The sequence below is a fragment of the Hyla sarda genome, chromosome 2, assembly GCF_029499605.1.
Source record: "Hyla sarda isolate aHylSar1 chromosome 2, aHylSar1.hap1, whole genome shotgun sequence".
In the NCBI taxonomy this organism is placed as follows: Eukaryota; Metazoa; Chordata; class Amphibia; order Anura; family Hylidae; genus Hyla; species Hyla sarda.
The window spans coordinates 206968761-206991246 of NC_079190.1; the positions used below are offsets into that span (position 1 = coordinate 206968761).

General features: G+C 41.6%; 1 protein-coding gene across 1 annotated transcript in view; it reads left to right on the forward strand.

Annotated features, from left to right (window-relative positions):
- Positions 1 to 383: 383 nt before the first annotated feature.
- EGFL6 (EGF like domain multiple 6) overlaps positions 384 to 22486 on the forward strand; it is a 109312-nt gene continuing 87209 nt past the window's right edge. Inside the window, exons 1-2 of the mRNA XM_056560533.1 lie at positions 384 to 605; positions 21056 to 21165. Coding sequence (XP_056416508.1) covers positions 529 to 605; positions 21056 to 21165 — 187 coding nt within the window. The 5' untranslated portion in view covers positions 384 to 528. The remainder of the gene's footprint in view (positions 606 to 21055; positions 21166 to 22486) is intronic.

Sequence of the window (22486 nt, forward strand, 5' to 3'; positions counted from 1 at the left end):
TTTTCACGAAGGTGTCACATTGTTTTAGGAACTAATAGTTCGTCATCTATTATAAAGAATCAGGAGTTATGCTGGTAAAAGAACAGAGTTATATGCAAGCTCTTTTTGTGATGCGCTTTCTGTCACACAGATAATGGGAACACGGGGTTAAAAGACGAAAAAACCCAAGCAGCCCACTCCTCCCTGTTAAATCTTGCCACAACCCACCAACCTTCTGCGCTGTCATCATTGACTTTGAGGGCAGACTGGCTGGAATTTCAGAGCAGCTAAGTGTTTTATGCAGCTGCTGGAAGGCAGGAAAAAGGCAGAGCTAACACCCAACAAAAGACAAGCTAGAGGAAAAGTGCTCCCCCACTACTAGAGCTGCACACAGGGATGGAGTGAATAGCACTGCAGGGACTCTCAAAGCTTCATTCAAAAGAACAGTGCTTATGAACAAGTCAGTCCACACAACTCCTCAGGAAGAAGAGAGAAGAATCCACGCTACCTCTCAGTACAATATAAGCTTTCCAGGTGCTGGGCTTAGACATGCGGCTGCTGCTGTGGATAACTGTTTTAGGTGTATACTTCACCTCTGCTGCAGGTAGATTTGCAGAGTATTCAAGGTCAGTTTGCATGCCTATACATTATTTTTTTAGTGCATGGTATATACAACAGTGCACATCCATGCGATCCAAGGATATCTGAATATGCAGAAAAGATCCAAGAAACACAAACATAATATATACTTCAAGGAGTTGTGTGTTTATAAATAGTACTTTAATAACACCATATAGATAGGACTCTAAGGGTGCCATCTTATTTCTCCAACTGATGTGACAACTGAAGGCAAAGTGACACGCTTCAGTTATTTTTGCATGCCGGGTACGTTTTAGGAAGCATTCCCCTGTCGAGCGTGAATGGCGATTCACCATCCCGAAGCACCGGGATATGTTCATATTTTGGAATCTCCGAGGAGATTCCGCTGCACTTATCTGCACTAATGTAGCATTAGTATGAATGTGTTTTTTCCGCTGGCCTATTCCCACTGCGGAATTTCTGCGGCTGTACGTTCCGCTACGGAGATTCACTTGCCGAAAGAATTACATGCCAACTACATTGATATCTATGGTGACACCGCAGGTCTGCACAGTCCAGTTGCTGAAGGTGTTCGGTTGCGGACGCCCAGATGGAATATCCAACCTGGAATATCTTCAGGCGGAGATTCCGCAGTCACAGCATGAACATACCCTAAATCTGAATCAAATAAATGGGATAATTTCGATCATCAGTTTCCTTCCCTCTGACACTTATCTACTGCGAGTTGGATCACTATACATATATATATATATATATATATATATATATATATATATATATATATAAATATGAGGCCCCTTATGCATTTTGCTCCATAATCGGTAAAAAAATGCAGCATAAATATATGTCACAACATTTTATGAAGTGTTAAATTAGCCAAAATGCTAGATATACTCTGTTGTGAAACCATCCTCCAGCTGTGATCTTCGGAGCATGTCTAGGGGGATCCTTATCCATTTCTACAGGATACAGTAATACATCCCATAGGACATATCCTATATCTATGGAGGAGTGTCTATAAATAAATACTGCCCTCTATGTAGTCTTGGACCATGGACCATGTGGTATTATCGAGTATATTAGGAATCTAGAGAAGAATATTTATTGTTTTATAGGAAATCAAAGGATAGAATTCATCTAAAACAGTCCAACAGAAGGATTTTGATGCACAATATAATGTAGATGCACAATATGCACAATATTATCTACACAACAGTTTAATTCCTTTACCAAGGTGCGCATGTACTGTCTGGTTTATGATCGGTAAGTCACTGCTCTGTAATGGGTTTTTCCATTGGCAGCTAGATCATAGAAGGAAGAAAATAGTGTCTGGGGTCTGTCTCCTGTCTTAGTAAGTAGTGCGCCATAAGTGTGATGTATCTGCCATACACCATTGTACTTGCTGGTCTCTGGGCAGTGGTAAATGGAAGCTGAATAAGTGGCAGTCAATTACTTTAAGTGCTGCAGGAAATGAGCGGTGTGCTAAAGGGCTCAATGTATGTCGTATGGAAAGATTTGTGTTTTGCGCCATTGCGATTACAGCATGTTTGTTTATAAATCACACATTCATTATTTTCACTGGGACAAAACAGGTGCAAAACTGGTGCAGAACTCCAATAATAATTTACACCAGATGTTCTTATGTAGGGGAAGCCAACAGTAATGTGTTCCAGGAATTCCTCAGCTCTAAGGCAGGAGTGTGAACTGATATATTTCTGGCCCTAGATGCAAATCCACTACTGAAATAGCACTTCCTCCCTATAATTATCTTTAGTACATGCAATTGTTGCATAGTGTTAAGAATTTTGTTATATGGCTGTTTCTATTATTATTAGTATTACTTTACCTATAGAGACTAAGCTGTGAATCTTAGGTGGTTAATGTACAACCCGTGATAAAAAATTATGGAATCACCACCCAGGTTTTTTTTTTGCTTTGTAGCAAATACTAAAATACTAAAATCACATGTGACACAAAAACATTTGCTTATAGCTGAACATTCTGGCTTAGGACTTGTTCACACTACCGCTGAGCTCCATCCCGCTGAGGGTCCGTCCAGTGCCAAAGAAGGAAATAGAACCGTCGCTTTGAACAATGGACACCGCTGGATTCTGACCAATCCCATTGACATGAATGGGGTCCATCCTGTGTCTAGTATTATAGAGGAGTTGAGAAAAAAATAGGACATGCAGTATTTTTTTCTCCAGTCAACTCCTGTCCTTTAAACAGGTTGAGCGATGGAGCTTCTTTTAGCTGAGCTCAGTCAGTGTGAGCCTAGCCTTAGATTTTCAATATCAAGTAGAGAAAAAAAAAATATATATATAAAAAGTACTTAGTGTCATGTCACATGATTAAACAAATGCTCCAAGTTTACTCCTTCACTGCTCCTGTCTTTGTACTTAAATCCTGGTTTTCATCCATGATGGAGTCAAATCCAGTATTCAGTACAGGGAGTTCTAGCATTTGCTAATTCAAAATGCAGTCTTCAGTGTTTATTTACATCACACAGGGATGAGCACAGGATGCGTGTAGACCAGGGGTTGTCAACCCTTGGCACGTGTGCCACTCATGGCAATGGGGTGCACTAAAGTGGCACACGAGGGCCTGGGAAGGACCCGCCATGCACAGGACACTTGTCTCGGACCCCTGGGCAAGAGCGTGTATACGCACAAGCCCATGCAGCTAAAATCTTTCTCTCAGTGTGATCCACAGGACCTGCGGCTTTACTTACTCCCCCCCCCCCCCCCATGCGGTGCAGGAGCCGATGATGTCACTTTGACGCCTGCACTGTGGAGGGAGAACGCAGCCAGCCTCTGCTGCTTAGGAGATCCCTGCTTGCGACATAAGGTGAGTATAAGTTGTGTTTTTGTTTATATCAACCTGGCATTGGGTAGGGGGGGGTGATGCGGCAGGTGATAGGGGGACGTGACAAGGGGGAGGGATGTGGAAGAGTGCTGACTACCTACCTGGCTAGATTTCTGGCTACCTCCCTAACTGGCTACCTACCTACTTGGCTATCTCCCTACCTGGCTTCCTATCTACATAGCTACCTACCTGGCTATCAACCTACATATCTACATACACTGCTAAAAAAAAAATAACTTAAACAACACAATGTAACTCCATGTCAATCACATTTCTGTGAAATCACGCTGTCCACTCAGGAAGCAACACTGATTGACAATCAATTTCACATGCTGTTGTGCAAATGGAACAGACAACAGGTGGAAATTATAGGCAATTAGCAAGACTCTCCCAATAAAGGAGTAGTTCTGTAAGTGGTGACCACAGACCACTTCTCAGCTCCTATGCTTCCTGGCTGATGTTTTGGTCACTTTTGAATGCTGGCGGTAGTTTCACTCTAGTGGTAGCATGAGACGAAGTCTACAACTCACACAAGTGGCTCAGGTAGTGCAGCTCAACCTGGATGGCACATCAATGCGAGCTGTGACAAGAAGGTTTGCTGTGTCTGTCAGCATAGTGTCCAGAGCATGGAGGTGATACCAGGAGACAGGCCGGTACATCAGGAGACGTGGAGGAGGCCGTAGGAGGGCAACAACCCAGCAGCAGTATCGCTACCTCCGCCTTTGTGCCAAGAGGAGCACTGCAAGAGCCCTGCAAAATGACCTCCAGCAGGCCACAAATGTGCATGTGTCCACTCAAATGGTCAGACACAGAATCCATGAGGGTGGTATGAAGGCCCGACGTCCACAGGTGGGCATTGGGTTTACAGCCCAATACCATGCAGGACGTTTGGCATTTGCCACCAAGATTGGCCAATTCACCACTGGCGCCCTGTGCTCTTCACAGTTAAAAGCAGGTTCACGCTCACATGTGACAGACGTGACAGAGTCTTGAGACACTGTGGAGAACGTTCTCCTGCCTGCAACATCCTTCAGCATGACAGGTTTGGCGGTGGGTCAGTAATGGTGTGGGGTGACATTTCTTTGGGGGGCCGCACAGCACTCCATGTGCTTGCCAGAGGTAGCCTGAATGCCATTAGGTACCGAGATGAGATCCTCAGACCCCTTGTGAGACCATATGCTGGTGTAGTTGGCCCTGGGTTCCTCCTAACGCAAGACAATGCTAGACCTCATGTGTCTGGAGTGTGTCAGCAGTTCCTGCAAGAGGAAGGCATTGATGCTATGGACTGGCCTGTTTTCCCCAGACCTGAATCCGATTGAGCACATCTGGGACATCATGTCTCACTCCATCCACCGATGCCACGTTGCACCACACACTGCCCACCTCATCAAGAGCATGCTCAGGCGTTGTAAGGAGGTCATACGGGCACATGGAGGCCACACACACTACTGAGCCTCATTTTGACTTGTTTTAAGGACATTACATCAAAGTTGGATCAGCCTGTAGTGTTGTTTTCCACTTTGATTTTGAGTGTTACTCCATATCCAGACCTCCATGGGTTGATAAATTTGAAAACATATTAACCTACTAGAGGGGGGATTGATCTACCTACCTAAGGAAGTATTTACCTATGGTAGGGGGCTACCTACCTATAGACATATCTGCCTATGGGGGAATACCTAATAAGGAAGTAAGTACTGTGGGACATACCTACCTAATGGGGGAACTTCCTGCCTACTGTGGGGGATACACCCACTATTCACCCGACTTACTGTGCAGGACCCAGAGGGATATTATTACAGTTTGAGGGCCTAAACATGGGGAAATTGTTAGAGGTGAGGAGGGGGAAAGGAAAAATGTGGAGATTAAGTCCCCATTCTGGGGTCGGTATTATGGTGGGATCTGATTCTGGAGTCTGTATTATGGTGGCGACTGATTCTAGGGTCGGTATTATGGTGGGGTCTGATTCTGGGGTCTGTATTATGGTGGGTGGTGATTCTGGGGTCTGTATTATGGTGGGGACTGATTCTGGGGTCTGTATTATGGTGGGTGGGGATGCTGGGGTCTGTATTATGGTGGGTGGTGATTCTGGGGTCTGTATTATTGTGGGTGGTGATTCTGGGGTCTGTATTATGGTGGGTGGTGATTCTGGGGTCTGTTTTATGGTGGATAGTGATTCTATGGTCTGTATTATGGTGGGCACTGATTCTGGGGTCTGTATTATGCACGGAAGGTTATGCTGGGATGTGATACTTAGGTCTGTATTATGTAGAGGGGCCAATTTTGTGGTCTGTATTATGGTGGGGTCTAATTCTTGGGTCTATGTTATGTACATGGGTGATACCGGAGTCTGAATCGGGGTCTGTATTATGTGGGGGTCTGATTCTGGGGTCTGTATTATGGTGGGTGGGGATTCTGGGGTCTGTATTATGGTGGGTGGTGATTCTGGGGTCAGTATTATTGTGGGTGGTGATTCTGGGGTCTGTATTATGGTGGGTGGTGATTCTGGGGTCTGTATTATGCAGGGAAGGTTATGCTGGGATGTGATTCTTAGGTCTGTATTATGTAGAGGGGCCATGGTGTATTATGGTGGGGTCTAATTCTTGGGTCTATATTATGTACATGGGTGATACCGGAGTCTGAATCGGGGTCTGTATTATGTGGGGGTCTGATTCTGGGGTCTGTATTATGGTGGGGTCTGATTCTGGGGTCTGTATTATGGTGGGGTCGGATTCTGGGGTCTGTATTATGTGGGGGTCTGATTCTGGGGTCTATAATATGGTGGGGTCTGATTCTGGGGTCTGTATTATGTGGGGGTCGGATTCTGGGGGTCTGTATTATGGTGGGGACTGATTCTGGGGTCTGTATTATGGTGGGTGGTGATTCTGGGGTCTGTATTATGGTGGGTGGTGATTCTGGGGTCTGTATTATGGTGGGTGGTGATTCTGGGGTCTGTATTATGGTGGGTGGTGATTCTGGGGTCTGTATTATGGTGGGTGGTGATTCTGGGGTCTGTATTATGGTGGGTGGTGATTCTGGGGTCTGTATTGTGGTGGGGTCTGATTCTGGGGTCTGTATTATGTGGGGGTCGGATTCTGGGGGTCTGTATTATGGTGGGGTCTGATTCTGGGGTCTGTATTATGGTGGGGTCTGATTCTGGGGTCTGTATTATGTGGGGGTCGGATTCTGGGGTCTGTATTATGGTGGGGTCTGATTCTGGGGTCTGTATTATGGTGGGGTCTGATTCTGGGGTCTGTATTATGGTGGGGTCTGATTCTGGGGTCTGTATTATGGTGGGGTCTGATTCTAGGGTCTGTATTTTGGTGGGGTCTGATTCTGGGGTCTGTATTGTGGTGGGGTCTGATTCTGGGGTCTGTATTATGTGGGGGTCTGATTCTGGGGGTCTGTATTATGGTGGGGTCTGATTCTGGGGTCTGTATTATGGTGGGGTCTGATTCTGGGGTCTGTATTATGCAGGTATAAATTAAAATGGATATCCATGCTGAACAAAAACTTAAATGGTTTGATGTGGGCAATTCCCTCCCTCTGTGTTGTTCTTACTGTAAGGTCCTTACAGCAAGGAAAATATATAGGAAAAATTCTGGGGGGAAAAAAAACACAAAACAAAACACACCCCACAAGCCCCACCCATAATAGACCACATCCATAATAAGCCACACCGATATTGCCAACACATCAAGCGACTTAAAAAAAAAGCTTGTGCGCAGAATTACCAAAAGGTTGGCTACCCCTGGTGTAGACAGTCGAGGAAGGCTTACTAGCCGAAACGTGTCCTGTACTCATCCCTGTGTGACGTAAATAAAGACTAAAGACTGCATCTTAAATTTACACTTTAGACATTTATCACTATTTTGCTCCAGAAAAGCAAAGGCAAATTACAAGATAATTCTGTAATTTTTCCTTAATATTAAAAAAGAAGTCCCATGCCGATAAGTACAGAAAAACGTATCCCCTAGCCGCAGGATAGGGCATAAGTTTTAGATCTGGGGGTCCGAGTGCTGTGGCCCCCTCACAATCTTTTGTATGGAACCCCAGCTCTCCCACAGAGTGGCGCGTCACAACCTCCGTCCAAAGCAGGGCCACCAGGCCCCCACTAAATGTGTCTATGGGAGAGCCCAAGATAGCCGAACGGCTCTCCCATAGAGATATATGGAGGGGGCATGGCGGCCCTGCTTCGGACGGAGGTTGTGATGCGCCACTCTGTGGGCTCCAGTGCTCGGACCACCCCCTGCGATCGAAAACTTATCCCCTATCCTGTAGAAAGGGAATACGTTTTTCTGTACTTATTGGCATAGGACTTCTCCTTTAAGTGATTCCAAAATGTGTTCATCTGCTTGATCTGTTAAAACATATGGGATTTATTCAGATAATTTACTTTTGTTTGTTTGAGGTTCATGGAGCCACAATATTCAGCTATTAAACAAACACACATCCTGTAAGCTTGGTGATGCACTATTTTTTTGCAGAGATTGTACATGTATATCCAAGGTATATCAAGGTAGAAGCTTAGTTAGACTACCTTGAGTTTTTATCACATTTATTTTAAGGGCTGTCTACTGTGTAGATCTTGTTTTGTTTACTGACTACACAGAAATGTTAGACTACTGGAGTGGGACCCCCAGCAGTAGTTGAAATCTATGAGAAGATCTGGTAGTAAATGTACAATTTTCCTGCAGGGCCACCAGAAGAAAAATAAAGCAATACACAGTTCTTATTGAAAGTAAAGGGATGTCCGTGCAAAAACATAATCTTTGTACCGTAGCTGCTCTCCATGCTGGTTAATAGGTCTTGAATGGGGAACTACCCCTATATTCATAATAATAATAATCTATATATAGCACCAATGTATTCATTAGCGCTTTACAAGACACTATACATGTACATATAGAGACAAAATCAAACATAACAAAGTAACAAATTAACTGTTCAAACAAAAGAAGTCAGGGCTCACAAGGGGCATGGCTGTGATATCATGACCCATTGCTGCATTGCTGCCTGCACCCAGCGTCCGAAACAAAACATTCCAAACGCTGGGGCAGTGGAGTACCCCTTTAAATTGTGGATATTGGGAATTTCTGTGATTGTCCAGAGAAGCACATTCCATAGAATTGGTGCTGCAAGATAAAAATCTTGCAGATAGAGATGTGAGGTTTGGATTATGGCGAAAGTTGGTTTTAGATCATTGACAGAATAAAGAGTGTGGGCAGGGTGGTAGTCAATGATAAAGCGAGATACAGGGTGGTGCAGCACCATGGAGAGCTTTGTGGGTGGGAGTGATAAGTTTAAACTGAATCCATAATTCCATTTTCCTCGCTCCCACTCATCAGCCACCCCACCCATTGAAACATAAATGAGCTGCATCCATGTAAAAGACCTGTGGTTTTCAATCAGGGTCCCTACAGCTGTTGCATTAGTTGCAGATTGATCTCTCTCCCACCAAGCGATCGCTCCACCCACTAAAGCAGACAGGCTCCCTGTCATCAGCTGACTAGTGATGTCAGGTCTCGGCCGCATTGCAACCTGGGAAATCCCGAGACATAAGTCATTTTATATGCTGTTGAAAATAAATATTGGGGTGAAAATCACAGATGAATTGTGAGAAAACCGTCACACACAGGTACAGACACTATATTATGAACTACACTAACTTTACAGCCCCTGTAGAATAGTCAAATAAAAAAAATTCCTGGAATACCCCTTTAAGAAAGGAATTTTCTCTCTAGTGTAGAAACCAAGAAGAGCATTAGTAGAGAGATCGGAATATACTTAGGGTGACCACAGCAATACACCTGCAATAACCGTCTGTTGAACGATCCTTCTGGACCTTCACCTACACAAATGTTCAGAACGGCCAAATGTTCATTGACTTTAAATGGAGAGATATGCTGCTGCCGGACAGTTCTGACGGCAGCTTCGATTTCTGGGAAGAGTAGGGTTGAGCAGTTAAAATCCAAAATGCTAGACCCTTCTATCTCTCAATATCATCTGAGAGATTAGAAATTGGTTGGTTGTTCAATATACGGGTTATAACTGTATTGAGGAGGAGGAGGAGGAGGGAGATGTACCAGAAGAAAGAGGCTCAATATTTTAGTAAAGTAGGTAGCCGGGTTGACTGAGCAATGTGTTTGTATTAGAGTAGCCTGTTGGCTTCCTGATTATTTATAAACAGGCTTTCTAAAGTGGAAATGGAATATTTTATAACACAGTATAGTAAATTTGTTATACTGGTGATCTCACAGCTATATGGAAAAGACACAAAAAGACCAACCATAGCAATATTCACTGTAGATATGGCTCCCACGTTGAATGCTTTATTGATTTCATCAATTTTTTTTCTTTAAGTAAAATTACTACAATGTCAAAAATGTGCTCGTATTGTTCATACTATGTGTTCATGGTACATAATAGAAGAAAAATGGAAGAAAAAGTGCAGTCTTTAGGTGTTCACCTGGGGATATCTGTGTGGGATATAGGTGAGGTGTGGGCATAAAGAGGGGGAAGGGGAGCTGAATAGGAACAGAGTGGGGAGGGGGAGGGAAATTAGAAGGGAAAAAAATAAAAGGGACAAGGGGGATAGAAAAAGGGCAGAGGAGAAGGGGATAGTGTGTGGGGAATGAGAAAATAGATCAGACTCCAGCGAAAACTAAATCATTTATTTAAATTAATGTTTGTGGTGAAAAATGTGGGGAGGTTCGCTGGGCCCTAGCGACCACCCACCTAGTCAAATAGTTACAAATAAAAACAACAGAAGTAAATGACATGAAAAAATCTCCCCCTATGCTGCCAAAAGTATGGTTGTCACCAATAAACAATACAATCAATGTTAGGCCCCTTTCGCACTGTCGGCATGCTCTGACAAATTCGGTCATCAAACTCACTTTTTTTTTTAATTTTGCTGGCCGTAATTTTGCCGGAGCGCTACCTGCCAACATGGAATAAAGTCTGATTCCGGCTTTGCGGCAAAATAAAGGCAGCAAAGTAAAAGTTTTATGTAATTTATAGCATCAATGGGGTAATCTACACTGGGGGACCATGTCCCGCTCACCCGTCTGTCGGTCTTCTTTGAGATCTGCAAGCTGCGGGATACTGCTACAGACGGCTCCCCACGGCGAGTCCTCACGCTGATGTTCTATTCCTCTGTTAGCACCGTTCTCCTTGTGCTTTAGAAGGCGCGCTCAGAGCGTCCTTGGTGTGCGGCTGTGATGGCTGAGGTCCGGGGTGGGCTGTAACAATGCAGATTGTGCCTTGATGATGTTATCAATGATAGGGGATGCCAGATGGGTGAGCAGGACATAGTTCCCCAGTGTACATTACCCCATTTATGCTATAAATTGCATTAAACTTCTACTTTGCGGCCTTTATGCTGCTGCAAAGCCGGAATCAGACTTTTTTTTCCATGTTAGTAGGGAGCGCATAGCGCTTAGGATGATTTACCCTGTGTATAACGGATATTGAATAGCACTTTTAAGGAGCATATAACGTTCAGGAGAATGTATCGTCTGCATAGCAGGAACTGCATTCAATTTACAGGGAGCGCACAGCGCTCAGGAGAACTTACCTCTACATAGGAGTGATATTGCCTTTAGGTTTGTAGGGAGTGCACAGTGCTCAGGAGAACTTACCTCTATACAGGAGTGATATTGCCTTTAGGTTTGTAGGGAGTGCACAGTGCTCAGGAGAACTTACCTCTATACAGGAGTGATATTGCCTTTTGGTTAGTAGGGAGCGCACAGCGCTCAGGAGATATTTTATGCCTGCCTAACATTGACTGTATTGTTTATTGGTGACAACCATACTTTTGGCAGCATAGGGAGAGATTTTTGCATGTCGTTTACTTTATTTTATTTATTTTTATTTGTAACAGGTGACTAAGTGGGTGGTCGCTAGAGCCAAGCGAACCTCTCCACATTTTTTCACCACAAAACATGAATTTGAATAAATTATTTCGTTTTCACTTTACTGAAGTCTGATCGATGTTCTCATTCCCCACACACTATCCCCTTCTCCTCCGCCCTTTTACTATCCCCCACTCCCTTTTTTTTTTTTTGCTCCTTTTTTCCTCCTTATTTCCCACCCCCTCCCCACTCTGTTCCTATCCATCCCCCTTCCCCCTCCTTTTTATGCCCACACCTCACCTTTATCCAACACAGATATCCCTGAGGTGAACACATGAGGACTGCACTTTTTCTTCCATTTTTGATTCAATTTACCTGGTACTTAGGGTATAAGTGCCCGGCAGTTGACCTTGGTCCGCTTCACCCCAAAGAGTTGAGTCGTTGAGCTGCACCCACCCTTTTTCCTTTGATGAGTACATAATAGCTGTCAGAATCACATTTCTATACAGCTGAATGCAGTTAAACAGTTTAGAGGCTTCATTAAAGGGGTTCTCCGGTGCTTAAACATCTTATCCCCTATCCAAAGGATAGGGGATAAGATGCCTGATCGCGGGAGTCCCGCCGCTGGGGACCCCCGGGATCATGCATGCGGCACCCCATTTGTAATCAGTCCCCGAAGCGTGTTCGCTCCGGGACTGATTACCGGTGACTACAGGGCGGGCGGCGTGTGACGTAACGCCTGCGCCGGCGTGTGACGTCACGCTCCGCCCCGCAATGCAAGCCTACGGGAGGGGGCGTGATGCCGCGATCAGGCATCTTATCCCCTATCCTTTGAATAGGGGATAAGATGTTTAAGCACCGGAGAACCCCTTTAAACATTTATTCACATGATTTGGGTGTTGTAGTTTTGCAACAGCTGGAGGTACACTGGTTAAGAAACATTAGTCTAAAGTAAGAGATCATAAGGTTAAATATATTGCACTTGCTCTCCTCCATGCTAGACTTCTAATAGGGGCTATTACAGAATGATGAGAAACCTCATGTGAATTTTTATGTAGCAAAAACAGCTGCTCACAGTCTATGTATCATATTACAAAGAGGTGGCTGCAACCATGTCATGTACAAGTACCTGGAGTAAACATTGCTGAAAGACCCCATGCCCCAGACCAGTCAGTACACATCCTTTATCTCTCTGGAGATCTCCTTTACAGTATGAAAGCTCTCCCTTTGTCTCCTTTTGTCAGACACAAATCTATTATCACCTTTTATAATATTTCTAATAAAAGAACTTTTACAGTGAAGCTCAGTTATATCATAGTTACCTTATTTTGGTACTGGAGGAAATAAAACGTATCCACTATGCACAGGATAGGGAATAGGTTTCTGTTGGCAGAGATGTGACCGTTGACCCCCCCCCCCCCCACGAAGAAGTGTTTCATTCATTAGACTGAAATGGACCCCAGTGGTCGGACCCTCTCAATCAGAAACCTATCCCATATCATGTGGATAGGGATTACATTTTATTTTCCTACAGTACCCCTGTAATACATTTGTGTCTCTGTTGAAAGTTGAAATATGGACAACTCCACGTTAGGGGTATTTAGGAGTATTGTCAAATTGATTTGTCAGGGGTCTTGTGTGCATTAATGAAAATAGAACAAATAGGAATATTAATAATCTCAAGACAGCTTTTGTAACTTGAGAATTGTTGGACCTTGTTTGCTGATCCAGCTTCATGACACAATAGTAACACCACAATTACCTTTCTTAAAATACTCCTTACAAAGGTATAAAAAAAATGTATTAGTGTATATATCACATCACAATAATAATAGAAATATACTTCATGACCTTATAATATAAACAAACTGACTAACTGACCCAGTTGCATAATAAACTACAAAAATAAAAAAAGAACAATCAACAGAGCATGGGAACTAAAAACTAATGTGAGAGGGAGCACAGTCAGGGGAATACAGGTTAAATAGGACAACCTTGAGTAGGTACATGGTCCTCTGTGTGTCCGCTCTGTGTGTCCGCTCATAGCTGCGGATTTCCTGCCAGCAGTCACTAGCTGAGACACAGAGCTTTGCTGTCTTTCTGTGACTGTCAGCAATTCATCTTCAGTGGCAAATATGCTACAAATGCGCTGGGTTTGAGCCTAGCCATAAAGGGGCACTCCAGTGGAAAACTTTATTTATTTATTTATTTTTTAATGGACTGGTGCCAGAAAGTTAAGACAGATTTGTAAATTACTTCTATTTAAAAATCTTTATCCTTTCAGTACTTATTAGCAGCTGTATGCTACAGAGGAAATTCTATTCTTTTTGCATTTCTTTTTTTGTCTTGTCCACAGTGCTCTCTGTTGACACCTGTCCAGAGCAGTATAGGTTTTCTATGGGGATTTTCCCCTGCTTTGGACAGTTCCTGATATGGGCTTCAGGTGTCAGCAGAGAGCACTGTGGACAAGGCAAAAAGAAATTTAAAAAGAAAAGAATTTCCACTGTAGCATACAGCTGATAATAAGTACTGGAAGGGTAAAGAGTTTTTAATAGTAGTAATTTACAAATCTGTTTAACTTACTGGCACCAGTTGATAAAAAAATATATAATAATAAGATTTTCCACCGGAGTACCCCTTTAACCCCTTCCTGACCCATGATATACGTGTATGTCATGACCTGGAAGGTTTTCCCGACCTATGACGTACATGTACGTCATGCAGATACTGTTCGCTACTAGCGTCATCCCGCCACGCCCGGTAAGATGGTGGCTATCACTTATAGCCAACCATCTTGCCCCGGGACCTAGGGGGGTTGAGTCCCCCCCCCCCCCCCTCACAACAGTCGCTCCTATCAGCTAGTCAAATCTGACTAGCTTATGGCAGCGTTTCACACATAAAAATCCTAAGCATGGCGGTGTGTGTGTCCCGATCACGGGGATCGGGACACACATTGCTCTGCTAGGAGACCCCAGTGTCCCTTACCTGTCCCCCTTCCCCCGTTGTCCCTTACCCATCCCGAGCTGCCGGTACTGTGCCCGCTGTGCCTGCGGACATGCTTCCCTTCCCACTTTTTTTTTTTTGTAAAGGAGCAGGTAAGTTGTACAAGAGATCCCCTAGTGTCCTAAACCTGTTACTGAATTTGTTGTGCACTAGAAACTAGGGGGAGCTGTTGTACAAAAGTAAAAATAATAATAATAATAAATAAAAAATTATATAATAGATATACGGGTTAAAAATATATACGTGTGTATATATATATATGTATATATATATATATAAGTGTATCTCTCTCTCTCTCTCTCTCTCTCTCTCTCTCTCTCTCTATATATATATATATATATATATATATATACAAGAAAAGAAGAGAAAGGCTGCAAGCGGGCAGCTGAAACGTTGCTTTCCGATGTCAGGTCAATAAACCTTTCACCTTAATTTATTGGAGTGCTGTGGTCCTTCTTTTCTTGTGTGGACATCCATAGGACCCCTGACCCAGGTCCTCTCCACCGCTGTCACCAGTTGCTTCCATATTAAGTTATATTAATATAAGCCTTCTAATGTCGTAAAAAAGTAAAAGAATGTTTAATAAATGATGCCAGCATAAAAAAGACATGTTGTGGATGTGAATTAATAACTACATTTATTTGGCATGACTATTTCCCTTACAAGGAGAGAGTTTCAAACATAGAGAAATGAAAATTTTTCAAATTTTTCACAATATTTTAGTTTTTCACAAAAATAGCTTCATGTATCAAAAAAAAATTACCCCTTATATAAAGCACAATTTGTCTCGAAAAAACAATCTCTGAATCACTTTGCCAGGTAAAAGCAGTTCAAAGTTATTACCACTTAAAGAGACACATGTCAAATTTGAAAAAACGGACTGGGTCATGAAGGCCAAAACTAGCTGAGTCATGAAGGGGTTAAGGTAAAACATGATCAAGACTGGTAAAAAGGAACTTCTGGACCTGAAATGTTTGCTTTTGCTTTATGTGATTTGCTACTTGATCTAGGATACTACCCTAGCACATAGGTTGTTTTAGTTCATAGGACATAACAGATACAATTTACTGTATACACTCTGGTGTGCCTAAGCGGGCGGTGCATGATGCAATGTGTTATTTAAACCCTAGCTTCATGCCCCATCAGGCTCTGAAAATTTGCTTCTTCTGGTATATACAGCTCTGCCAAAAAGAAATTAAGAGACCACTGCAAAGATATAATTTTCTCTGGTTTTACTATTCATAGGTACAGTATGGCCCTCATTTACTCATGTGAACCCGAGTCTTTTTGTCGGGTTTTGCGCCTAATTTTCAGTCGCATAACCTATGCAACACTGTTTGCGACCCAAAAAACACTCCGTTTTGAAAACTCTCCGAGTATTTAGTAAAACACACCAAATGGGCGTGTTTTCAACTAAATGGGGTGTGTTCCCGAGTAAATTAGAAAAAACTCTCGGAGTATAATGTGAAACACACGGAAAAAGTGTGAGATTTTGAAAATGAAAACACGACTGTCAGCAGCAGTCGGAAAGTTCATAAAAAATTAGGGTTTTTAACCCCTTAAGGACCGGAGGTTTTTCCGTTTTTGCATTTTCGTTTTTTGCTCCTTGCCTTTAAAAAATCATAACTCTTTCAAATTTACACCTAAAAATCCATATGATGGCTTATTTTTTGCGCCACCAATTCTACTTTGTAATGACGTCAGTCATTTTGCCCAAAAATCTATGGTGAAGCGGGAAAAAAAATCATTGTGCGACAAAATTGAAAAAAAAAACGCTGTTTTGTAACTTTTGGGGGCTTCCGTTTCTACGTAGTACATTTTTCGGTAAAAATGACACCTGATATGTATTCTGTAGGTCCATACGATTAAAATGATACCCTACTTATATAGGTTTGGTTTTGTCGCACTTCTGGAAAAAATCATAACTACATGCAGGAAAATTAATACGTTTAAAATTGTCATCTTCTGACCCCTATAACTTTTTTATTGTTCCGTGTATGGGGCGGTATGAGGGCTCATTTTTTGCGCCGTGATCTGAAGTTTTTAACGGTACCATTTTTGCATTGATAGGACTTATTGATCACTTTTTATTCATTTTTAAATTATATAAAAAGTGACCGAAAATGCACTATTTTGGACTTTGGAATTTTTTTGCGCGCACGCCATTGACCGAGCGGTTTAATTAATGATATATTTTTATAATTCGGACATTTCCGCATGCGGTGATACCACATATGTTTATTTTTATTTTTATTTACACTGTGTTTTTTTTTTTATTGGAAAAGGGGGGTGATTCAAACTTTTAATAGGGGAGCAGTTAAATGATCTTTATTCACTTTTTTTTTTCACTTTTTTTTTGCAGTGTTATAGGTCCCATAGGGACCTATAACACTGCACACACTGATCTCCTATGCTGATCACTGGTTTCTCATAAGAAACCAGTGATCAACGATTCTGCCGGATGACTGCTCATGCCTGGATCTCAGGCACTGAGCAGTCATTCGGCGATCGGACAGCGAGGAGGCAGGTAGGGGCCCTCCCGCTGTCCTGTCAGCTGTTCGGGATGCCGCGATTAGCCGCGGCTATCCCGAACAGCCCGACTGAGCTAGCCGGGAACTTTCACTTTCACTTTTAGCCGCGCGGCTCAGCTTTGAGCGCGCGGCTAAAGGGTTAATAGCGCGCGGCGCCGCGATCGGCGCTGCGCGCTATTAGAGGCGGGTCCCGGCTTCACTATGACGCCGGGCCCGCCATGATATGACGCGGGGTTACTGTGTAACCCCGCGTTATATCAGAAGAGCAGGACCAAGGACGTACCGGTACGTCCTTGGTCCTTAAGGGGTTAATGATGTTCACAACAACAGCCATTAGAGATGTTATTTGCATCTCTCAGGCTAGATTAACAAGCTGGGGGTTGATTTTGTGCCCTTTAGTCAGCCTTTCTTTACATGGACTATTTGTGTAAACTTTAAAATTAATTTTGACAAGTGATGGATATTTTGATTATTATTGCTTTGAACATAGTCATTTTCTACAAACGTCCTCTCTTCTCAATAGGGTCTCCAAGTCTGCATTTAAAAAAAAAATTATTTTAACCCAGGTTTTACTCGCCTAGTTTGTGCGACCAAACAATATTCCGTGAGACAGAAAATACCCGACACTTGCGACACAATAGTAAATAAGGTGAGAAAAATAATGGAGGAAAAGCAAAAACACTCCAAAAAAAAAACTCTCCAGTCTTAGTAAATGAGGCCCAATGTGTTTAAGTAAAATGTTCTATGAACTACTGGCAACATTGCTCCCAAATTCCAAGTAAAAATGTTGTCATTTAGAGTATTCAGTTGCAGAAAATACCAACTGGTCAAAATAACAAAAAAAAGATGCATTGTTTTCAGACCTCAAATATTGCAAATAAAACAAATTCAGATTTATTTTTTTTAACAACAAAATACTTTTTTTTTTTTTTTTAACCTAGGAAGAATTCAGAAATCAATACTTGAGAGAAAAACTCTGAATTTTTATCACAGATTTCATGTGTATTGGCATGCTCTCAAACCAGTCTGTCACATTGCTGTTGGGTGACTTTATGCCACTCCTGGCATACAAATTCAAGTAGCTCAGCTTTGTTTAATGGCTTGTGACCATTCATTGGGCCGGCCATGGCATGGTCTTCCCCGGTCCTAAGTCCACATCTTGACTGACCTGGCTGTGTGGCATGGAGCATTAGGAAAAAACTACTTTCTTGTTCTTCCGGGATAAACTGGTATTTGGCTTGCTTCACAAAGACAGATCTGTTCAACTCCAGCCTTGCTAAAGCATCCCCAGATCATCACCAATCCTCCACCAAATTTTACAGTGGATGTCAAGGCCTACAAGCTACAGTGTCTTGCAACCAATGTGAAATTTGGTGGAGGATCAGTGATGATCTGCGGAGGCTACAGTAAGGACCACCAGATGAAGATTCTGTCATGGTTGGCCCAATCTCCAGACCTGGATGTCAAGACACATGGAAGCAGTGATCAAAAACCAGGGTTATTCCTACAAATATTGATTTCCAAACTCTTCCTAATTAAAAAAAATTTTTTTACTAGTATTATTTTTGTTGAAAAATGACTATGAATTTGTTTTCTGTACATTATTTCAGGACTGAAAACAATCCATCTTTTTTGTTATTGACCAGCTATTGTTTTCTACAAATAACAGTATGACAATATTTTTATCTTGAATTTGGAAGAAATGTCAGTAGTTTATAGAATAAAACCAAAAAGCTGTTTATTTTATCAAAAAATATATGGCTATGAATACTAAAACCAGAAAAATGTATATCTTTAGTAGTGACTTCTTATTGTTTTTCCAATATATATACAGTTCAAAACTGAAATCTGCACCTTATTTTTTGTGTTTTACAGGGTGAGCCATGCCATTTACAATATAGTGGGGATAGCACCATTTTCTTTCTATTCAGCAATGCATGCCATACATCAGGTTATGAAATACAAATAAAACCAGACTTCTTGTGTTTTTATGTTTAACATGAGCTGTTTAAAAAGGAATCTAAAAGTAAACAGCAAATTTGTGGGATTCTAGATGACTAATGAAAATGTAAGAATCACAAGGTTTATTTTTTTCAGCTCAGATCTGTTGATGTAAAGGCATCTACACATTATTATTAGGAAGTAATAAAGACTATGCTATGAAACCAAACACTCTGTATGATCCTATCCACTGGTATCATATTGTTCCCTTGTGGAGACTTTAACACATAACTGATTTACATGAACCCTTAAGGCCAATTTAATGGACATTGGGAATTAACATGGGATTTGGCAATTCCAATAACTAATTGCATTTGTTTCTATCATTGTGTTTATAAGGGGTACGTAATTCATTCACATAGATAGTAGTTTAAGATAAACACTGAATGTATCATACAAAATCTAGGCTAACCATCTTATCAGCCATTAAATCAATATTTTCAAGGAACTTCTAAAAAATTTGAAATAATAGAATAAAGTAATTGGATATCCAATTTTATATATTTGTTGTTTTTTTTTATACATCAAATATATATATTCTTATGATAGGCCATAAATATAACATCAGTGGGGGTATGACTTCCAGGACTCCTGCCAAACAGCCGTTTGCAATGCCCAATGAGTACAATGTTGCCTTCATTGTTTACCGGGTACAGTTCCATAAAGTTATCCACCCAAGTGGGGGTTCAAATCTCCAACTCTATGTCTTATGCTGTACCGACTGAGTATAGATTAAATAATGGCTTTGCTTGGTAATACAGTTTACTACAGATTTGGTATAGGAAAGTGAATGTGAAAGGAAAGTAAGAGCCGTGTCATACTTGTACCAGGTACATAGCTGTGTCAGGTAAAACAATGGAGCGGATGTGGTGCAAGTCAGAAAAGGTACCACCACTCTGATCCCTACCAATTTAAGGATAGACCATACATTTTAATGAACCATTTAACCTACTATTATAACAATGGGGAGATTATTAAAAACAACCTGTGCCAAAAATGTTAAGCAGTTTGTGCCAATAAACAAAACAGTCTTATATGACTTGCACCCCATTTTCATTCCCATTCCCCTTCAATGACGCATGCTCAGAAGCTGAACGCTGGTCATAACGGGGTGGTCTTGCCCAGGACCCCTGGTTAATGTCGGACATCACCAATCGCTGGAAAGTGATCAAAACGTCCCATCAAAACAAAAATGTTACTAATGAAAACTAAAGATTGCATTAAAAAAATTAGCCCTCATATAGCCCTGTATGCGAAAAAAATAAAAAGTGATAGGGGTCAGAAGAGGACATTTGTAAGCATGTTAATTTTCATACAAAAAGTAAAAAAATAAATAAAAGAAGTAAAACAAAAAAAAAACCTAAATAATTTTGGTATCATTGTAACCATATGGACCTAAAAAATAAAGAAAATGTGTCTTTTTTACAGAAAAATGCACTGTGTACAATCAGAAGCCCCCAAAATTACAAAATGGCATGTTTTGTTGTTTGTTTTTTTTTATTTTGCCCCACAAATTTTTTTTTATATGTTACGCCATAGATTTTATGGTAAAATGATTGATCTCATTACAAAGTAAAGTAAAATTGGTTGCACAAAAACCAACCCTCATATGGGTCTGTAGGTGGAAAATTGAAAGCATTATGGATTTTAGAAGGTGAGGAAAAAAACCAAAGTGCAAAAATGAAAAAACATGATGTCCTTAAGGGGTTAAATACTTTCATATAGTCTTTATTAGGAATTACCTACAATTTAGCTGCTTCTTATAGGAATATAATTTATTTGTATTTATTTATATAGCGCCTACAGATTCTGCAGTCAGACAGACTTTCTGCTCTCTTAGTTATGTGCAGAGGAGAATCATTTATACAGAGAGAGAGAGATGAGGGCTTTTACAGCACATTGTACAGGCTGTAGAAGCAAAATGAAGGAGAAACCCTGTATTAGAACGTATAGATGTTATGAATGATAAAATAGGTCAGGGTTTATTTTAAACTACTAATTTCTTTGTAAGTGTCTCAAAATAAGCACAGACAGGGACAGTTTCTGGGTACTTAAAAAGTTGAGTAGTATAAACCTTTTAATTAAAATTTCTATAGACCCATCATTTCTATCAATGAAATTGTTTTGTTTTGTCTTTATATTTAATTTAGCTGTCATAAGGTGATTATATCTTGACTACATTAATGAATGGTATAATCCTTTTTTTGTTATATTCTCTAGGAGGCATAGACGGCTCATTCCATCGCTTAATACACCTGGAATATGTAGATACGGAACCAAAACTGAATGCTGCTATGGGTGGAAACGAAACAGCAAAGGCCAATGTGAAGGTAAACTACAAAATTGCGATAACAATAAGGCGTTTTTTTACTTTGCACAATAATAATTTGCCATGTCACATAATGGTGTAATCTTCTGAACAGGACTGCCCCAGCTTGTAAATGCAAAGATTATTCCCTATAGTGTACATGAAAAAACTGGACTGGATAATTACATAATAAGCTCTAAATCGTTCACACATCTGAATGAACAACTTTACCCTTTCCATTCTTAACCCTTAAAAGGGCTGTCCCATGACATTGTCTGTAGTTACAATGAGATTGTTCCAGGAAATACTCATGTTGCTGCCAGACCGATAGTTACATTATAATGAAATATACATACAGTATAATGTTCTCTAACAAATGTCTTCCTCCTTCATTCGTAAATATGACTGTGGGTTGGTTATCAGAAAGTAGAACTCACAGGGAAGTCCATTTTCCTAAACTTTTTGTCAGTAGTAGTATTGAAGAACTGACATCCTCTTCCAGATGTAGGAAATGCATAAAACTGCCTTCCAGCCTTAAACAGTTTTTGTACTTTTTGCATGGTGTGTTCATATTGTGCCCATTATATGGAACATTGGCAGTATTTTTGGCAGTATTATTTTACATTTTGCGTTATTATTGCTGTTATTAGTTATCCCATTATCATCCTCTATTACAAGGTTACAGTCCTTTTATGTCAGCTTCACACAAGCAAAAGAAGTGCTGTTAAAAACCCTGCCCCAGTTGAATTCAATGATAGTAGGGAAAATGTGGTAGCACAGTTCAGCACCCAAGGTTAATAGAAGCTTAAAGAGGTACTCTGCCCCTAGACATCTTATCCCCTATCCCAAGGATAGGGGATAAGATGTCTGATCACGGGGGTTCCCAGTTCCCATCTTTCCTGCAGCACTAGCTTGTCATTAGCTGCACAGAACGGAGATCGCTCCATGCTGATGACTCACAATACAGGGGCCGGAGTATCGTGACTTCATGGCCCCGCCCCCTCATGACATCACAGTCCTGTCCCCTCAATGCAAGAATATATGAGGGGGCATGATGGCCGCCACACTCCCTCCCATAGACTTGCATTGAGGGGCGGGGCATGACATCACAAGGGGGCAGGCGGGGCCATGACGTCACAATCTTTCAGCCCGTGCACCAGATGACAGGGGTGCTGCAGGAGAGATCGCGGGGGATCCAAGCAACAGGACCCCCGTTATCAGACATCTTATACCCTTTGGATAGGGGATAAAATGTCTAGGGGCGGAGTTCCACTTTAAGGCTGGCCTCACTGAGAGCATAGTGCGTCACACAAACACTTATTTATGCCCATCAGAACCCACCC